Here is a 13,288-nt window from a genome sequence, read left to right as displayed (position 1 = left end):
ATTTTTGCACCCTTAAAGAAAAATTTAAAGTCCCTAATTAATTTGCCTCGCCTGTCGTTCAAGAGCAATTCTTCCGACATACGTCGGTTAATGTTTGTTTTTGTTACGACTCGAAGAGGAGTATTGGTTTTAAGGTTTTTTTACCCGAATTACTTTGTTCAGGCGGCCTTTTGACCTAATAGTTAAAGTGATTAAAATTGCCGTGTGAGCTAACTTCTTTGGAGCGAGAGAAGTTTTTTCTTCATGCGCTGCGTTCAGGAAATGTTTTTTTGACTTTGAAAAGAGTTTTTGAGAGATTGGCGAATATGGATGACAATTTTAAGCCGTGTTTCCGTCCAAATGGGCCATTTTTTGTACCTTGGTTTTTTGAAGAAGCAAATTTTTATCGATGCCGCATGGATATGCAACCATCTGAAATCGCTGCCAAAATGTTTCTGAGCTCTTAGTAATGCGTTTCAAGTGCAAAATTGGCAGTGCTCATTTTTTTTGTATTTTCGGCTTTTTTCTTTAATTTCTTCATTTCTTGGCTCTTTCAGCAGACTTGTTAACCAAATTAGTACATATGTTAACGTCTTTTTGATAATTCCTGAAGGGGATGCCGCTTTTTGACGTGAGGTGTTTTTGTTTTATAAAATTGTACACAATCCGATTGGCGGTTTTTGTCAAAGTTTTCTAAGTTTTTTTGTTTGCACTGTGAGTTGATTTATCAGAAAAAGTCTTGGTGCACCATCGGTGTTTTTAAATTCGTTTTGTTGCTGATTGAATTGTTTTTGGTGATAACTCTTTAACATTCAGTTAAGTTTTTTTTACAACATTTTGAAGATTTCAAATTGTTTTGCTGTATCGCAATTGAGCTGTTTTCACTTCTTATTGAGGCTGTCTATGTAATGTTCTTAAGCCTCGATTGCTTAATAACAAAAGCCATTTTTTATCTCTAATTTTTATTTTATTTTTAATTGGAGGGTTCCATTTTTGATTTTTAGAAATTGCGATTTAATTTTTTGATCACAATGTATGTATTTTCCAAGTTCTAGCATATTTCTTTCTAACATTCTCTTCAGAATTTTTATTTTTTTTGCGTAGCCTTTATTAAATTTAAAATTATCGATTTGAACTAATATTTTTATTTTTCCTTTGATTTTTTTTAAAGTTTTTTTGTTTTCAATTGGTTTTATTTAAAATAATATGGCACTGCTGTTTTGCTGGCTTCACTTTCATAAATTTTGAACAACACTCATTTTCTGCGATTATTGTGAGGTCTTGGTTTTGGTAACACACGAATTTATGCGTTTAATTATTTTTCTGTCTCTTTTAAATTCTTTGTCATGATTAGTTTCGATTTGACTTTTTTTGTTCTTTGTTTAGTTTTATCGCGTTCATTTTAAAGCGGCAACTAATGTTCTTAGGTAAATCGGCAAAGTTTATTTAGTTAACAATCGGCAATGTTAATTTTGTTAACAATTGATTTTTATATTGTTTTTATATTGTAAAATTGTGTTTCGATTGAGAGAATTTACGGAAATTGGTAAATTCTTTAACAATTTTTGTCCATTTCTTGCATCAAATTTTTCTTCCAAAATAAAGTTTTGGGAGCCTAATATGGCACGACTTTTGCTGCTTGCGTACTTTGGTGTTTTCAGTTGCGTACAACATTTTGGCTTGTTTTATATATAGGCGTACTTTAATTTTTTAGTTCAGTTTATTTTATGGGCTTTTTGTTGTGATTGTTTTTTTTTGTTTTTAGTAGTCACTATAGTATGAACCAATTCATTTAAAAGGTAGTTCGTTCACCAAGACGACTTTTTGAGTCCTTACCGGAATTCTTCCGGCTATGTTTTTTCGTACTAAAATTTTTTCGCTTTAACTTATTTCATAGCTTATTCAACATTTTACGTGAAATCTCTTCATTACTTTTTTTCTCTTTCAATCCAAATCTTGGTTACGTGCGTTTCATTTATACAGAATCCTAAAGAGACCGAAAGACTGAAATGTTACATGAATTGGGTAATAGAAACTGAATAGTTTCATTGCTGATTTTCAGTTATGAAAAGATATGTGCAGGATCAGAAGCCTTTGCTATGTTTATTTTGAAAAAGGGATTTCTGATTAATCTCATGACATTTATCTGTTTTTTACACCTCAGACGGCTGTTGCTGAGTCATTCGTGTACAACCTTAGAAGGAAATTCAGCTTTTAAGGTATAAAGATGTTTACATTTTTAGAGACGCTTGGTTGACCAGTTTGTGGACTTAGTGCCATTCGTAATCGAGTGGGTAGTGGTATCTCTGCTTGTGCTTGCGTGGCTCCTCATAACATTCATCGTCCAGCTAGACGACTGTCCAAGGTGCAGTTTAAATTTCGATTTGCTTTTTAATAGCTCTCGAACGAAGTTGAGGCAATTATTGTTAACGTGTCTTTTTTATGCAAAATTTTTGCTAAACTGTTTTTACCAGAAAATTCATTCGATTTCACTTTTCGAGCAACTTCCTCATTTTTGACTTCTGATTAAAAGCCGCCGTCAGCCTCACAAACGGCTATTATTTAGGCGCTCTCCTTTTTTACAATTCAAAGAATTTGAATTGTATTGGTGCGCTGTCTTTTTTTAAAAAATCCCTTCACGCTTTTTTGGGATTTTGTTCACACTGAAATAGTAAAGGGAGCGAAAAATCGATTTCGTCTGAGGCGCGACTTTTTTCAAAATACCTTTAAAGTGGAGTGAGAAATTTCCACTTTAAAGGTATTTAGAGTTTCCTCTCCTTCAGTGCTTTTAAGACGGTACTTATGTTCTAATTGTTCATATTTGCCTTTGCTTGAATTCATTAAGGGGCAGCTAAAACTTTTTGTGACTTTGCCACTATTTGTTGTCATAAAATATTGAATTTTTGATTTTCCCCCTTAAAAAAATATCTGTTTTATGACTTAGTATCGTCACTGACAGGTCCGATTTGTTGCTAATGAGGCATAAAAGAACCTAGTTAGTGGCTCAAGTTAATAGCTAGTTAGGTGACTTTGACACTACGTTTTCTCAAAATTTTTGAGTGAATTTTTGAGTTCTGCGAGTATTTATTGTACTTTTTCATGTCTTATCATTTAATCTCATTGGTGACAGGTCTCTGATGCTACTAATAGGGGATAAGTTTATCGATGGAGTCGTTTCTGTTCAAAGCTAGTGCTTTCTATAACTGCCACTAATTGTTTTCAATAATAATTATCGACTTTGTTGAATTTTGCGAATTTTGCTTTACTTGGTCTCATTGTCGACAGGTCTCATTGGTTGCTAAAAATAATTCAATTAAGGCAATTCATTTCAGTTCATAGCCATTGCTTTTTTAAATTATACTCTTGTTCGTTTTTTTTAAAAAAATCTTTCTGATTTTTTTTATAGTTTTTGTTATGGCTGTCTTATCACTTAATCTCATTGATGACAGGTCTCAACTGTGGTCATTGAGGAATCAAATAACCGATGTAAATGTATCCTTCAGTATTGGTTGCTTTCCGTAACATTTATACTATGTGTTTTCAAAAAGTTTCAGTGAGTTTTAGTGCAATTTTTAATTGCTCTCAAACGAAGTTTGTAGCAATTATATTAGTCCTGTCGGTCTTTTTTTAATGCAATTTTTCGCTTGACCGATTTTGCCGGACGCTTTTGACTTTTCGACCTCAAAATCGGGATGAACAGATAGCGCCCAGTGGGCCCAAAGTGCTCTTAGAGCCTTTCAGCTCTTTCCAACTGTTTTGGAGGCATACTTATGGTGTGAAGGGCGGTTCTTAGAGGTTGAAGACACCACAGCTGTTGACCCCCCCACTATTGCCCCCCACCCCACTTTTGCACAGCAACCCCCTCCTCCATCCCCATTTTCCCCGGGTTCCGCCCCCTCCCGTGGCTACCTTCGAACATCCGATCGCTGAAAACGAGCAATTTTCTATTAATTTTCACAATTTCTTTCATGCTTACCAAAAATTTTTGTCGTTTTTTGAGTTATTTCAGCCCTAGGTGTCAAAGAAACTCCTGTAGGGTTTTATAATAGGTAACATCACTAATTTGAGCTTTTTTGACAAAACGTGCAAATTTTTTAATTTCATTTATTTTTCATTATATCTTTCCAGACGCTAAGGCCAGAAAACGTCCTTCAGGGCTTTCAGTTTGTTAATATGACAAATTTAAGCAATTTTTTAAATATAAAACTCGCATATTTTCAAGTTTTTTGAATTTTTGTCGAATTTAAGATATCTCCAGCCTCAAGAGCCGAGAAGCCTCCTCTAGGATTTGACAATAGGTTACTGTAGTTTCTCAATGTAATGGAATGTTTTTCAAGATTTCAACAACACGAATTTTAGCTTTTTTGTTACAAAACTTGCAATTGTTTTCAATTTTTTGACATTTGTTGTCATTGTTCAGGTTTTTCAGCGTAACAGAAAATCTCCGTTAGGGTTTTATAATAAGTTGCTGGAAATTGTTTTTGGGCCATGGATTAGTTCTGAACTTAATATTACAATTTTTAGAAGTTCTTTTATGCAACTTGCAGTTTTTTGCAAGTTTTTTCTCCAGCCTCTAGAGCGACATAACCTCCTCTAGGGTTTGTTGATAGATTGATGCATAGCTTCTAGATGTAATGAAAGGTTTTTCAAGATTTTAATATCAGCAATTTTTAAAAATATTTGCATTTCAAGTTTTTTGAATCTTTTTTTTGGCCTCAGGATCCTAGGGACCTCCTCCAAAGTTTGATGATAAGCTGTCGCATAGTTTCTAGAGTCAATGGAATGACTCGAACTTTAGCAATTTTTTGATAATTTTTTTTTAGATTTTTGGGAAATTATTATCATGTTGCAAGTTTATGGAACTTTATGAGCCACTAAAACTATTTAAAGCTTGAAATAGAGATACCGGATAGTCTCTTGAGACATTGAAATGGTTTTGAAGATTTTTGTTATCTTAATTTTTAGCAAAATTTTCTTAAAATTTGCTTTTGTTCTAAAAATTTGTGAATACTCTTGTCCTTTTCTGAGTTTAACGATCAATTGGCGAACGAAACTTTCTAAGTTTTGTAGATGGATTACTTGACATCACTCAAGAGATAAAAAATAGTTATGGACATTTTCGCTGCCAAAACGGGATGCTTTTTTAAATTTCGCAATATTTTGCAGTTTTTTAAAACATTAGTTTTTGATTTATTTACTAACAAGGCTAGAAACCTAAAAGTTGCGGAGTCGAATAAAGCTAAAGCTAGCCTCACTAAACCGTGGCTAGCTATTAACAAAGCCAACCGCTCGCTGGTCGTTTGAGAGCAATTCGCCCGACTTTGGTCGGTTATATTTGGCTATTTTTTTCTTATTATTTAATATTGTTAGTGAGAGGTCTCAGACATTTAATTACGGGTTGCTAATGAGAAATAGAGGAGTATAGTTGACATTTTGAGTTCGCAGGAGTTGTTTTCTGATGTTGATCCTGTCTTTTCAAAAAATAAAAGTTGAATGTTGTTTTATTGCTTAGTGTCATTACTAACAGCTCTCATTTGCCTTTTGAAGCGGAGTTTCGATTGTCAGGTGGTCATTAAATTAATCCAATTCTTTTAATTGAATTTCAGGACTTGTCCTATGTTTTTTATTCGCTTTGCCTTTTGATCACGTTTTTTCGTTTTATTTTTGACAAAAAAGAGCTGCACAAACGCTTATCCTGGCCAAAAAATTTTTTCATAGCTGCTGCAGAGGTGTCATTTTTTGCATGCAGGTATAGGGGGCAACAAAAACATGATGAGCTTTTCAAGTGTTGGTGTTGTCGATCGTTTTTTGAAGATTTTTGACCAAAAAAGCTGCACAAACACTTATCCTATGCAAATTTTAGGAAAATGTGAGCAAATTCTCAAAAACCTGATCGAAGATAAGTTGGAGCATTGGAATAGAAACTTGCTTAAAGAGTCTGCAGAATGCAGCAGAGTCACGATTTTCACGTTTGATTTCTGACTCACTTCACTCACTATTTCAACTGAATGGATTTTAAATTCTTTTTTGCATCGAATTAAGCAATTTAGTGAATACGGTCAGAATCACAAGAGCAAAATCAAAAGAAACTTGATAAACTGATAAAGCCTTGTCATTAAGTCCTTGAGAATTAGGCTATCAAAGCTTATTAGAGTGTTTGCTAGCTAATATTGGTATTAAGCTTATTAGCTTTCAGTTTAAAGGCTGAATTAAGAATAGATTTAGAATCTAACTAAAAGTGCACGCCAAATTATAGAACACTTTTGAAACTGAAAGAAAACAGAAAAAATTCTGTCAATTGTACTCTTTTTTTGTTTTTCTGTTCTGATGTGCATCAAGCGCGTCAACGGCGGCTATTTTCCGGCAATGTGCCGGCAATGTTTTTTGAAGTGCTCTCGAACGAAGTTGGAAGCAATTTCTGAAAACGGTTTGGTCTTGTTATGCAAACGTTTTGCGTGGCCTTTTTTGCGTTTTTGTTCTCGAACTTTCTGTGACTTCTCATGTGACTTTTCAAGCTTCACTGCCTAATTTTGATTTCAGTTGCTTTCATTCTGGAATGAAGTTTGTTGCTATTATAAAGTGATTGTTAGCGTAGTGGTTAAGGTGTCTGACTGGTATCCTGAGGTCGATGTTTCGAACACTTATCAGGTCCTAGATGTTGCACCCAATAATATTCTTATCTACACACCTAAATTGAATTGCTCCCAGCTTGTCATTCAAGACCAGTGCATCCGACGTAAGTGGGTTTGTTTTTTGAGTGATTTGAATCCGAGCATTCAGATAAACTCATTGTGAGAAAAAACGGTTGTTAGCCCTTTCAGGGTAATGGTTACTGTTCAGCACGCTGATCGGGGTCGTCGAGGGTTGGAATCTCTTCAGAAATTTCTCATGTATAAGAAAAATTTCTCTAGCTTCATCGCCCTTGTTTGGCTCGACCGTCGTTCGACAGCAATTCGTCAGACTTTAGTCGGTTTATGTTTAATAGCCGCCTCAGCTGGCTATTATAGCGCTCCTATTCTTTTCTTCGTCGAACAAAAATTTTTGGTTCACTGTAGTTCACAGCTTCAACAATTTACGTGAATTATTTTCGACTTCTCTCTGCTAGTTTCACTCTTCTCTCATTCGGCTGAAAGTGGTTTTAGACAGCAGTTGTTCAGCAAAATAATTCAAAATGAACAGATTCAGTATCAAAAATGAAATCAGTAATAAAAACGGGATAAATCCTTAAAGCCCAATTTTAGGTTCCCGTTACTTGAATTTTGTTCTTTGTTACCATCTGTAATGCTTAATGGTATTGATACTAACCCCTGTGTGGTCTCACTAAGAAACAGAGTATGGTCAGCTCTAAAATAGCATCAATAGTTCGCACTTTGAAATTGTTGGTACAAAAATCATTTTTTCGCTAGTTCTTACAATCTCAATCTTATTTCAATCCCAATATTGGTTATGGAATCAACGGGGGCTATTTTACGGGAATCTGCCAGGTATGTTTAATGTACTGGCTTGTTAACGTCTGCACTCATGTTTTTCTATATCGATCTAGCCCTTTTTTTTTATAGAACTGGTGTTTAATAGCCGCCATCAGCCTCTCTACGGCTATTATTTTGCATAAGTCATGATTTCCCTGCTTGAATTTTGACTTACTTCACTCACTGTTTCAATTGAATTGATTCAAAGCTCTTTCACGTATTGAATTACGTAATTTAGTGAATACCGTCAAAGTCAGCAGAGCAAAATCAAAAGAAACGGGATAAACATATAAGGCCTTGTAATTGAGTCATAATGGATTAGGTTATCAAAGTTCATTAAAGAGATTTGTAGCTGGCGTTAGTATTTTGCTTAATAGCCTTCAGTTTAGAAGCTGAATTAAGTGTAATTTTAGAATCTAACCTATTATGCAGAATTTAAGCGCGGAATAAGAACACTTTGATACAAAGAAAAATTCTGGCAATTTATCGCTTTCTTTTGATTTTTCTGTTGCAATCCCAATGTGCGTCTAGCGGCTCAACGGCGGCTATTTTCCGGCGATTTGCCTGTTATGTTTTGCATTTAATCATTTATGGTAAATGTAAACAAATATTGCAACTGGGAGATTATGCATTCAGTAGAGCTCGACTCTCAAAGATAAATAAGAATTAATTGAATGCAAAATCTGAAGAGAAGTTTTTATTTGCTCTTGGATGAAATTCTAGGCCATTATTGTAGTGCGTATCTTAATTTTTTGTGTGACCGTTTTGTAATGATATTTTGACTGCTCAAAGAAAACCAGATAACCCGAAGGCCTTAAATCGTTCTCTCTAAGAGCCTTAGATAGCTCCTAATGTACGGATCGTACCCCCTCCACTTTCTACCACTCCCTCCAGAAATTTAAGCTAGTTACAACTTCGACTCGTGTTACGCTATGCTTATTTGACGCAAATTAATAAATAAAGTTACCCAATATGGGAGGAAGAGTCTCAAACGACCGCGGATAGTGAAATTATCGAGCACATAATATGTTGCATAGTTTTTGAGAAACGTCAAAAAATTGATTTTTGGATTGGTATTTAAGTTGGTTTAAACGTTGCTCAGCTTGAAAATAAGTTTTATATCGTGGATATGATTTTTGGCTGCTTTTAATGTGAAAAGTTTTTCTTCCATGGTTCCAACTTAAATACCGAGCGATAAAAAAAATACCGATCGGTATTTTTTTTTGAGTTTTTGGGTCAAGCAAAATGTATTTGTCAAAAGTATGAGGAGTATTTGCAATACAAGTCAAAAATGTTTGCGAAATGCAGTGGGAGGTAAAACACGTTTTTGCGACAGTTGTGCTCCACAGAAATTTTTTGAAATGAGACTTCAAAATGAGCTAATTCTATGTTTTGGGGCTGATGTGGCTGTATTTAGAGGCTACTTGGGGCCTGGTGGAATGCAGGTCGACAGTAGTGGGAAGTACAACCTTACCAAGTGCACAGGAGGTGTCGCAGGTTCCATCGACCGCTCTGTGTTTGGACCTGATCACACTTACCAACACCCAACTGCTCGAGTTAGTGAGTTGGTCTCGAGTTTTGAAACGTTGCTCAACTTGAAAATAACGTTTATATCTGGGATATAATTTTTGGCTGTCTTTGTGAGAAAAGTTTTTCTTCCATTGTTCCAACTTAAATACCGATATATTCCGCGTAGAAGGAGAAAGTTTGTTTGCTGTGTTTAAAAGCCGCCCTCATCTCAACCGGCTATTGTAGCGCTTCTATTTTTTTTACAATCCCAAGTATTTGGATTGTCTTGGTGTGCTGTCTTTTTTAGATCTGTTCACAATGTTTGAGGCTTTTTGACGTCAGTGAAAAGCCAAATTAAAGTGGTGATTTTAGTCACGCTGAATTCGTAAAGGGAGCGAAAAATCGAATAGGTTTGAGGCGTGACCTTTTGTCAAACCACCTTTAACGTAGAGTGAGAAGTTGATATTTGAACGCATTTTTAGAGGTATTTTTTTCACATGCTTGAATTTAACTTCCTCTTTCGCGTGTTTTTTCTCTTGAGTTCTTTTAATATGATACATATGTTCTAATTGTGCCTTTTTGCAATTGCTAGAACTCACTAATACAGTTAATGCTTGTTCTAAATTTGACAGTTTGTAGTCATAAAATATTAGTGAGTATTTGATTTTTGCCCCGTTTTTCATTATTTCCGTTTTCTTATCACTTAGCATCACATATGACAGTTATAATTGATTGCATAATGAGGCATAAATGAACATAATAAATTGTTTCAGCCAACAGCTAATGAACTTTAACACTACTTCTTCAGTGAATTTTCTTGAGTTCTGCTAATATTTGTTGTTCGTTTTGTTATCCTAATCTCATTGGGAACAGATTAAGACCACCGGACGGCCTTAAGTTCTGTTGGATCCTAACGCCTTACTAGACTCTAAGAATGCGATTCATCAAAAAATATGTTGAGAAAATTTCATGATTTGAAGGGTGGTTCTTTACCTTAAAAGTTTGCCCCCACTCACCCCTCACCTCTTGAACACCTCCTTGTCCACCCTGCGACTGTTGATTTGAACGCCCCTTTCATCCAGTCCTCGCAACCCTACCGCCATCGCTTGATCACACCCCACCCCTCCGTAACCACTGCCCACCCCCACTCCGGTCAACCCCCGCATCTAATGCTAGCATTCCTAAGCCCCAGCTGGCTACTACCGAAGCCAACACTTCTCCGGTCGTTTTGTCAGCAAAGCAATTCACCCGACGTTAGTAGTTTGGTTCTGTGTTCAATTTGTTTAATTTCACCGCTATATTCCGATATATTAATTTGAGTAAATTAGAAAAAAATGTCATGAAATCCGAATTAGTTTAAATGTTTTTTTGCAAAATTTTGGATGACTTCTCTGATCGCAAAAAGATTTACAGCTAATTAATATAGTCCACTTTTATTGCAGTTAATGTAAAAAAAACAGGTGCCTTCCATTGAAGTGACGAAAAATGTCATAGAAATAACTCTGAGAATAATTTTTGAACCAACACATTGTCTTGTTTGTTATCTTCTTGTCCTTTGGGAAAAAACAGGATGAATTTTTTTGCCGTTTTAAAAGTCCTGGATGATCTCTTTTCTCAAACTCTTTTTTTTCTTTTTCAAGCTGCCATTGTCAGAACTTTTTAAATCTGACATGCTTAGTCTGAGAAATTTAGTGGTTTGCAGGGGTATGAAAACAAACTGTTTAGAACGTTCATCATTTTTGTTGTACCGTTTTGGACAATATGACCATCATATCTATAAACAATTTAAGGTAGTTGATTTTCAATTGAATTGATTGAGAAGAAAGCAACAAATTTTGTTGCTTTCTGCTCATTTGTTGGCCTCTTCTACTGTTGATAGGATTGCTCAAATGTCCTCGTAATTGTAGTTATATGAAGAAATGCTGATCAATTTATTTATTTTTAGCCACAAAGCGATTGCTGGTGCTATTTTTGGCTTTATTGGCCTTCTCCTTTTTTATTTCGTCAAGATTTTTGTTATAACTAATTGACGTCTTAATCACTTCAAATCTGCTTTTTGTTCATTCGTTGATGAAATTTCAACTGAAATGCATTCCTAATGTCGTTTATCACTCTTAGTGGAGCGAGTTTTTGCGAATGAATTTTTAGTCACACCTGACTTACCTCACTCTCAAAAATGACATCCCCACCCTGAAAGTGACTTTTCTTCCCTTTTATTCAAAGAGGTAGGGTCAAGTGAGCGTGTGTCACTCTAGTTGAAGGTTATTTGAGAGCAGCTAATAGAAGCAGCAGAAATGCATCTATATTGCGGTGCTCTTGGTTTTTTTTTGTTTCGTCGTCTGACGCTCTTTTTCGTTTTACATTTGTTCACACAGCAAAGCTGAAAAAGTCAAATTTTCTGAATGACTTCTTCCTCTCACTAACGGCGTTTGCGCGCGTGACGCCATTTTTCACTCTCTTTAGCTAAAGTTTTTTTCGTGATTAGATTTTGATCATACGTGACCTACCTCACTCAATAAAATGACTTTTGCACTTTAAAACTTAAGTTTAATTTGAATTTGTTTAAGGTCAAAGGAACTCATATGTGCAGTAAAGGTCCCTAATAAAAGGCTTCTGCGGAATGGATTTCAACAAGCTTAATTAATTTATCGCGGAATGTTTTTTTACCTAGTTTTTGAGCTGCGTCGATTTTTTTTTTCAATTTAGATCTGTATCTGTTTCTATCTCTATTATATGGCACGCAGGTCTATTCTTTCGCAGCTATTCCGGCAATCTGCCGGCTATGTTTTTTTTTTACTTTTCCCGAGATACAGAGATACCACTAGCTCTTTAAAAAATAAATCGAACAGGTGCTCAATAGCAGTTGCAAACTCCGTTTTATTAAATCACTTTTCCTGTTCTTTTGCGTCCCACCACCAAACTTTAAAAAGTTCGCTCCTGCAAAGAGTTGAATGATATGAGCGATAAAAAGCTTGTCAGATTCATTACACATTTTTGCATTTAAAGTTCGAGTGTTTTGAAAAATTCAAGAGTATTCATATTTAGTGCACGATGGTATAGTTTTTTCGAGAACCGATCTCAGAACCGGTTTTGATCGAAACTGAAACTTTGTCAAAAATTGCCTTTGGTGCAGAAATGTTCAGCTAAGGTTTGGGACAAGAACTGTGGGAACACAGGAAACGCAAGTTAGACTCTTTGTTTCAGCTAGTTTCATGCACTTTACTTTAGTTAGCATTCTCTGTTGTTTCAGCAAGTTTATGGCTTGAATGTGTTGCCTTATGATCCAGAGGGACTGCTTGGTTGTCTCACTTCAATCTTTCTCACCTTCTGCGGTCTTCATGTTAGTTCAAAAAGCGCATCACTAATTAAGAAAATTCGGCTATTGTGTTCTGGTATTACCAGTCCAAAAATATATTACGTAGCAACGAAAAGAACTTTGTCTTACTTGCTTTGTCCTAATAGAAACTAAAATTTGATTATATAATTTCATGCTAGCTATATATTTTAGTGATATGTTTCTAGTTTGTGACTATTTTTGGTGGTCATTTCAGGGTGGTCGCATTATTTGCATCTATGGTAACTGGAAGAAAGCGAGCAGTCGATTGATAGCATGGGCTGTTATCTCTGGAGTTGTAGGTGGTGGACTTTGCAAGTTTTCATTAGATGGAACAGGCCCTATTCCTATCAATAAAAATCTCTGGTTAGTTCTGCAATCCGGAATATGCTTTCATGAGCTGGTTTTTACTTATAAGTTTCTGGCTATCTATCAAGAGCTTCGATCAGATTATAAAAAGTATGGAACGGTTCCGGTTTTGATCCTTTTGGGTTGTTTAGGTCTCTTTCTTTTGTGCTGATTACGGCCGCAACTGCTTATACGCTACTGGCTATATTATATGTTGTGGTTGATGTTGCCAGATTATGGGATGGAGCGCCGTTCACCTACGCAGGTAAACCATGCTGTCATTTCAACCCAAAAAGTCATTCGACCCACTTGAAGCCTAAACTAGTAAAAAAAATACTAGTAAAAAGCATACAAATATTACTCAAAATGATACGAATTGCTCTCAAATGACGGAAAATCAAATTGATCACACGAAAAAAATGACCGAGAAAGAAATGCTTACTAAAGACCTACAGTACCCAAATAATTGTTAAATTTCGTTTGAGAGCAATTAAGAACCACTCTTTCAATTGTAACACTTTTGTTTTAAATTTTTTGTCAGATTTTTGTTCCAGACATGGTCGAAGATTATGAAAACCATGATTGGAAATGAGCACTTACTCATCAATTTCAGACCTATCTAATTTAAGTTTTATCTGTGAGTTGCTTT

The 13,288-nt window shown here is 35.3% G+C and overlaps 1 protein-coding gene across 1 annotated transcript in view; it reads left to right on the top strand.

The window, feature by feature from the left end:
• The window catches only part of LOC142336513 (heparan-alpha-glucosaminide N-acetyltransferase-like), a 39,716-nt gene that overhangs the window by 24,561 nt on the left and 1,867 nt on the right, over window positions 1–13,288 (top strand). The window contains exons 9-13 of the mRNA XM_075385411.1: window positions 2,223–2,344; window positions 8,866–9,004; window positions 12,208–12,297; window positions 12,509–12,657; window positions 12,792–12,904. Coding sequence (XP_075241526.1) covers window positions 2,223–2,344; window positions 8,866–9,004; window positions 12,208–12,297; window positions 12,509–12,657; window positions 12,792–12,904 — 613 coding nt within the window. The remainder of the gene's footprint in view (window positions 1–2,222; window positions 2,345–8,865; window positions 9,005–12,207; window positions 12,298–12,508; window positions 12,658–12,791; window positions 12,905–13,288) is intronic.

Source organism: Convolutriloba macropyga, chromosome 3, assembly GCF_964194025.1.
Source record: "Convolutriloba macropyga chromosome 3, txConMacr16.3, whole genome shotgun sequence".
NCBI classification, from domain to species: Eukaryota; Metazoa; Xenacoelomorpha; order Acoela; family Convolutidae; genus Convolutriloba; species Convolutriloba macropyga.
The sequence above is the reverse complement of the archived record's forward strand: the minus strand, read 5'-3'. Positions and strand labels throughout refer to the sequence as shown.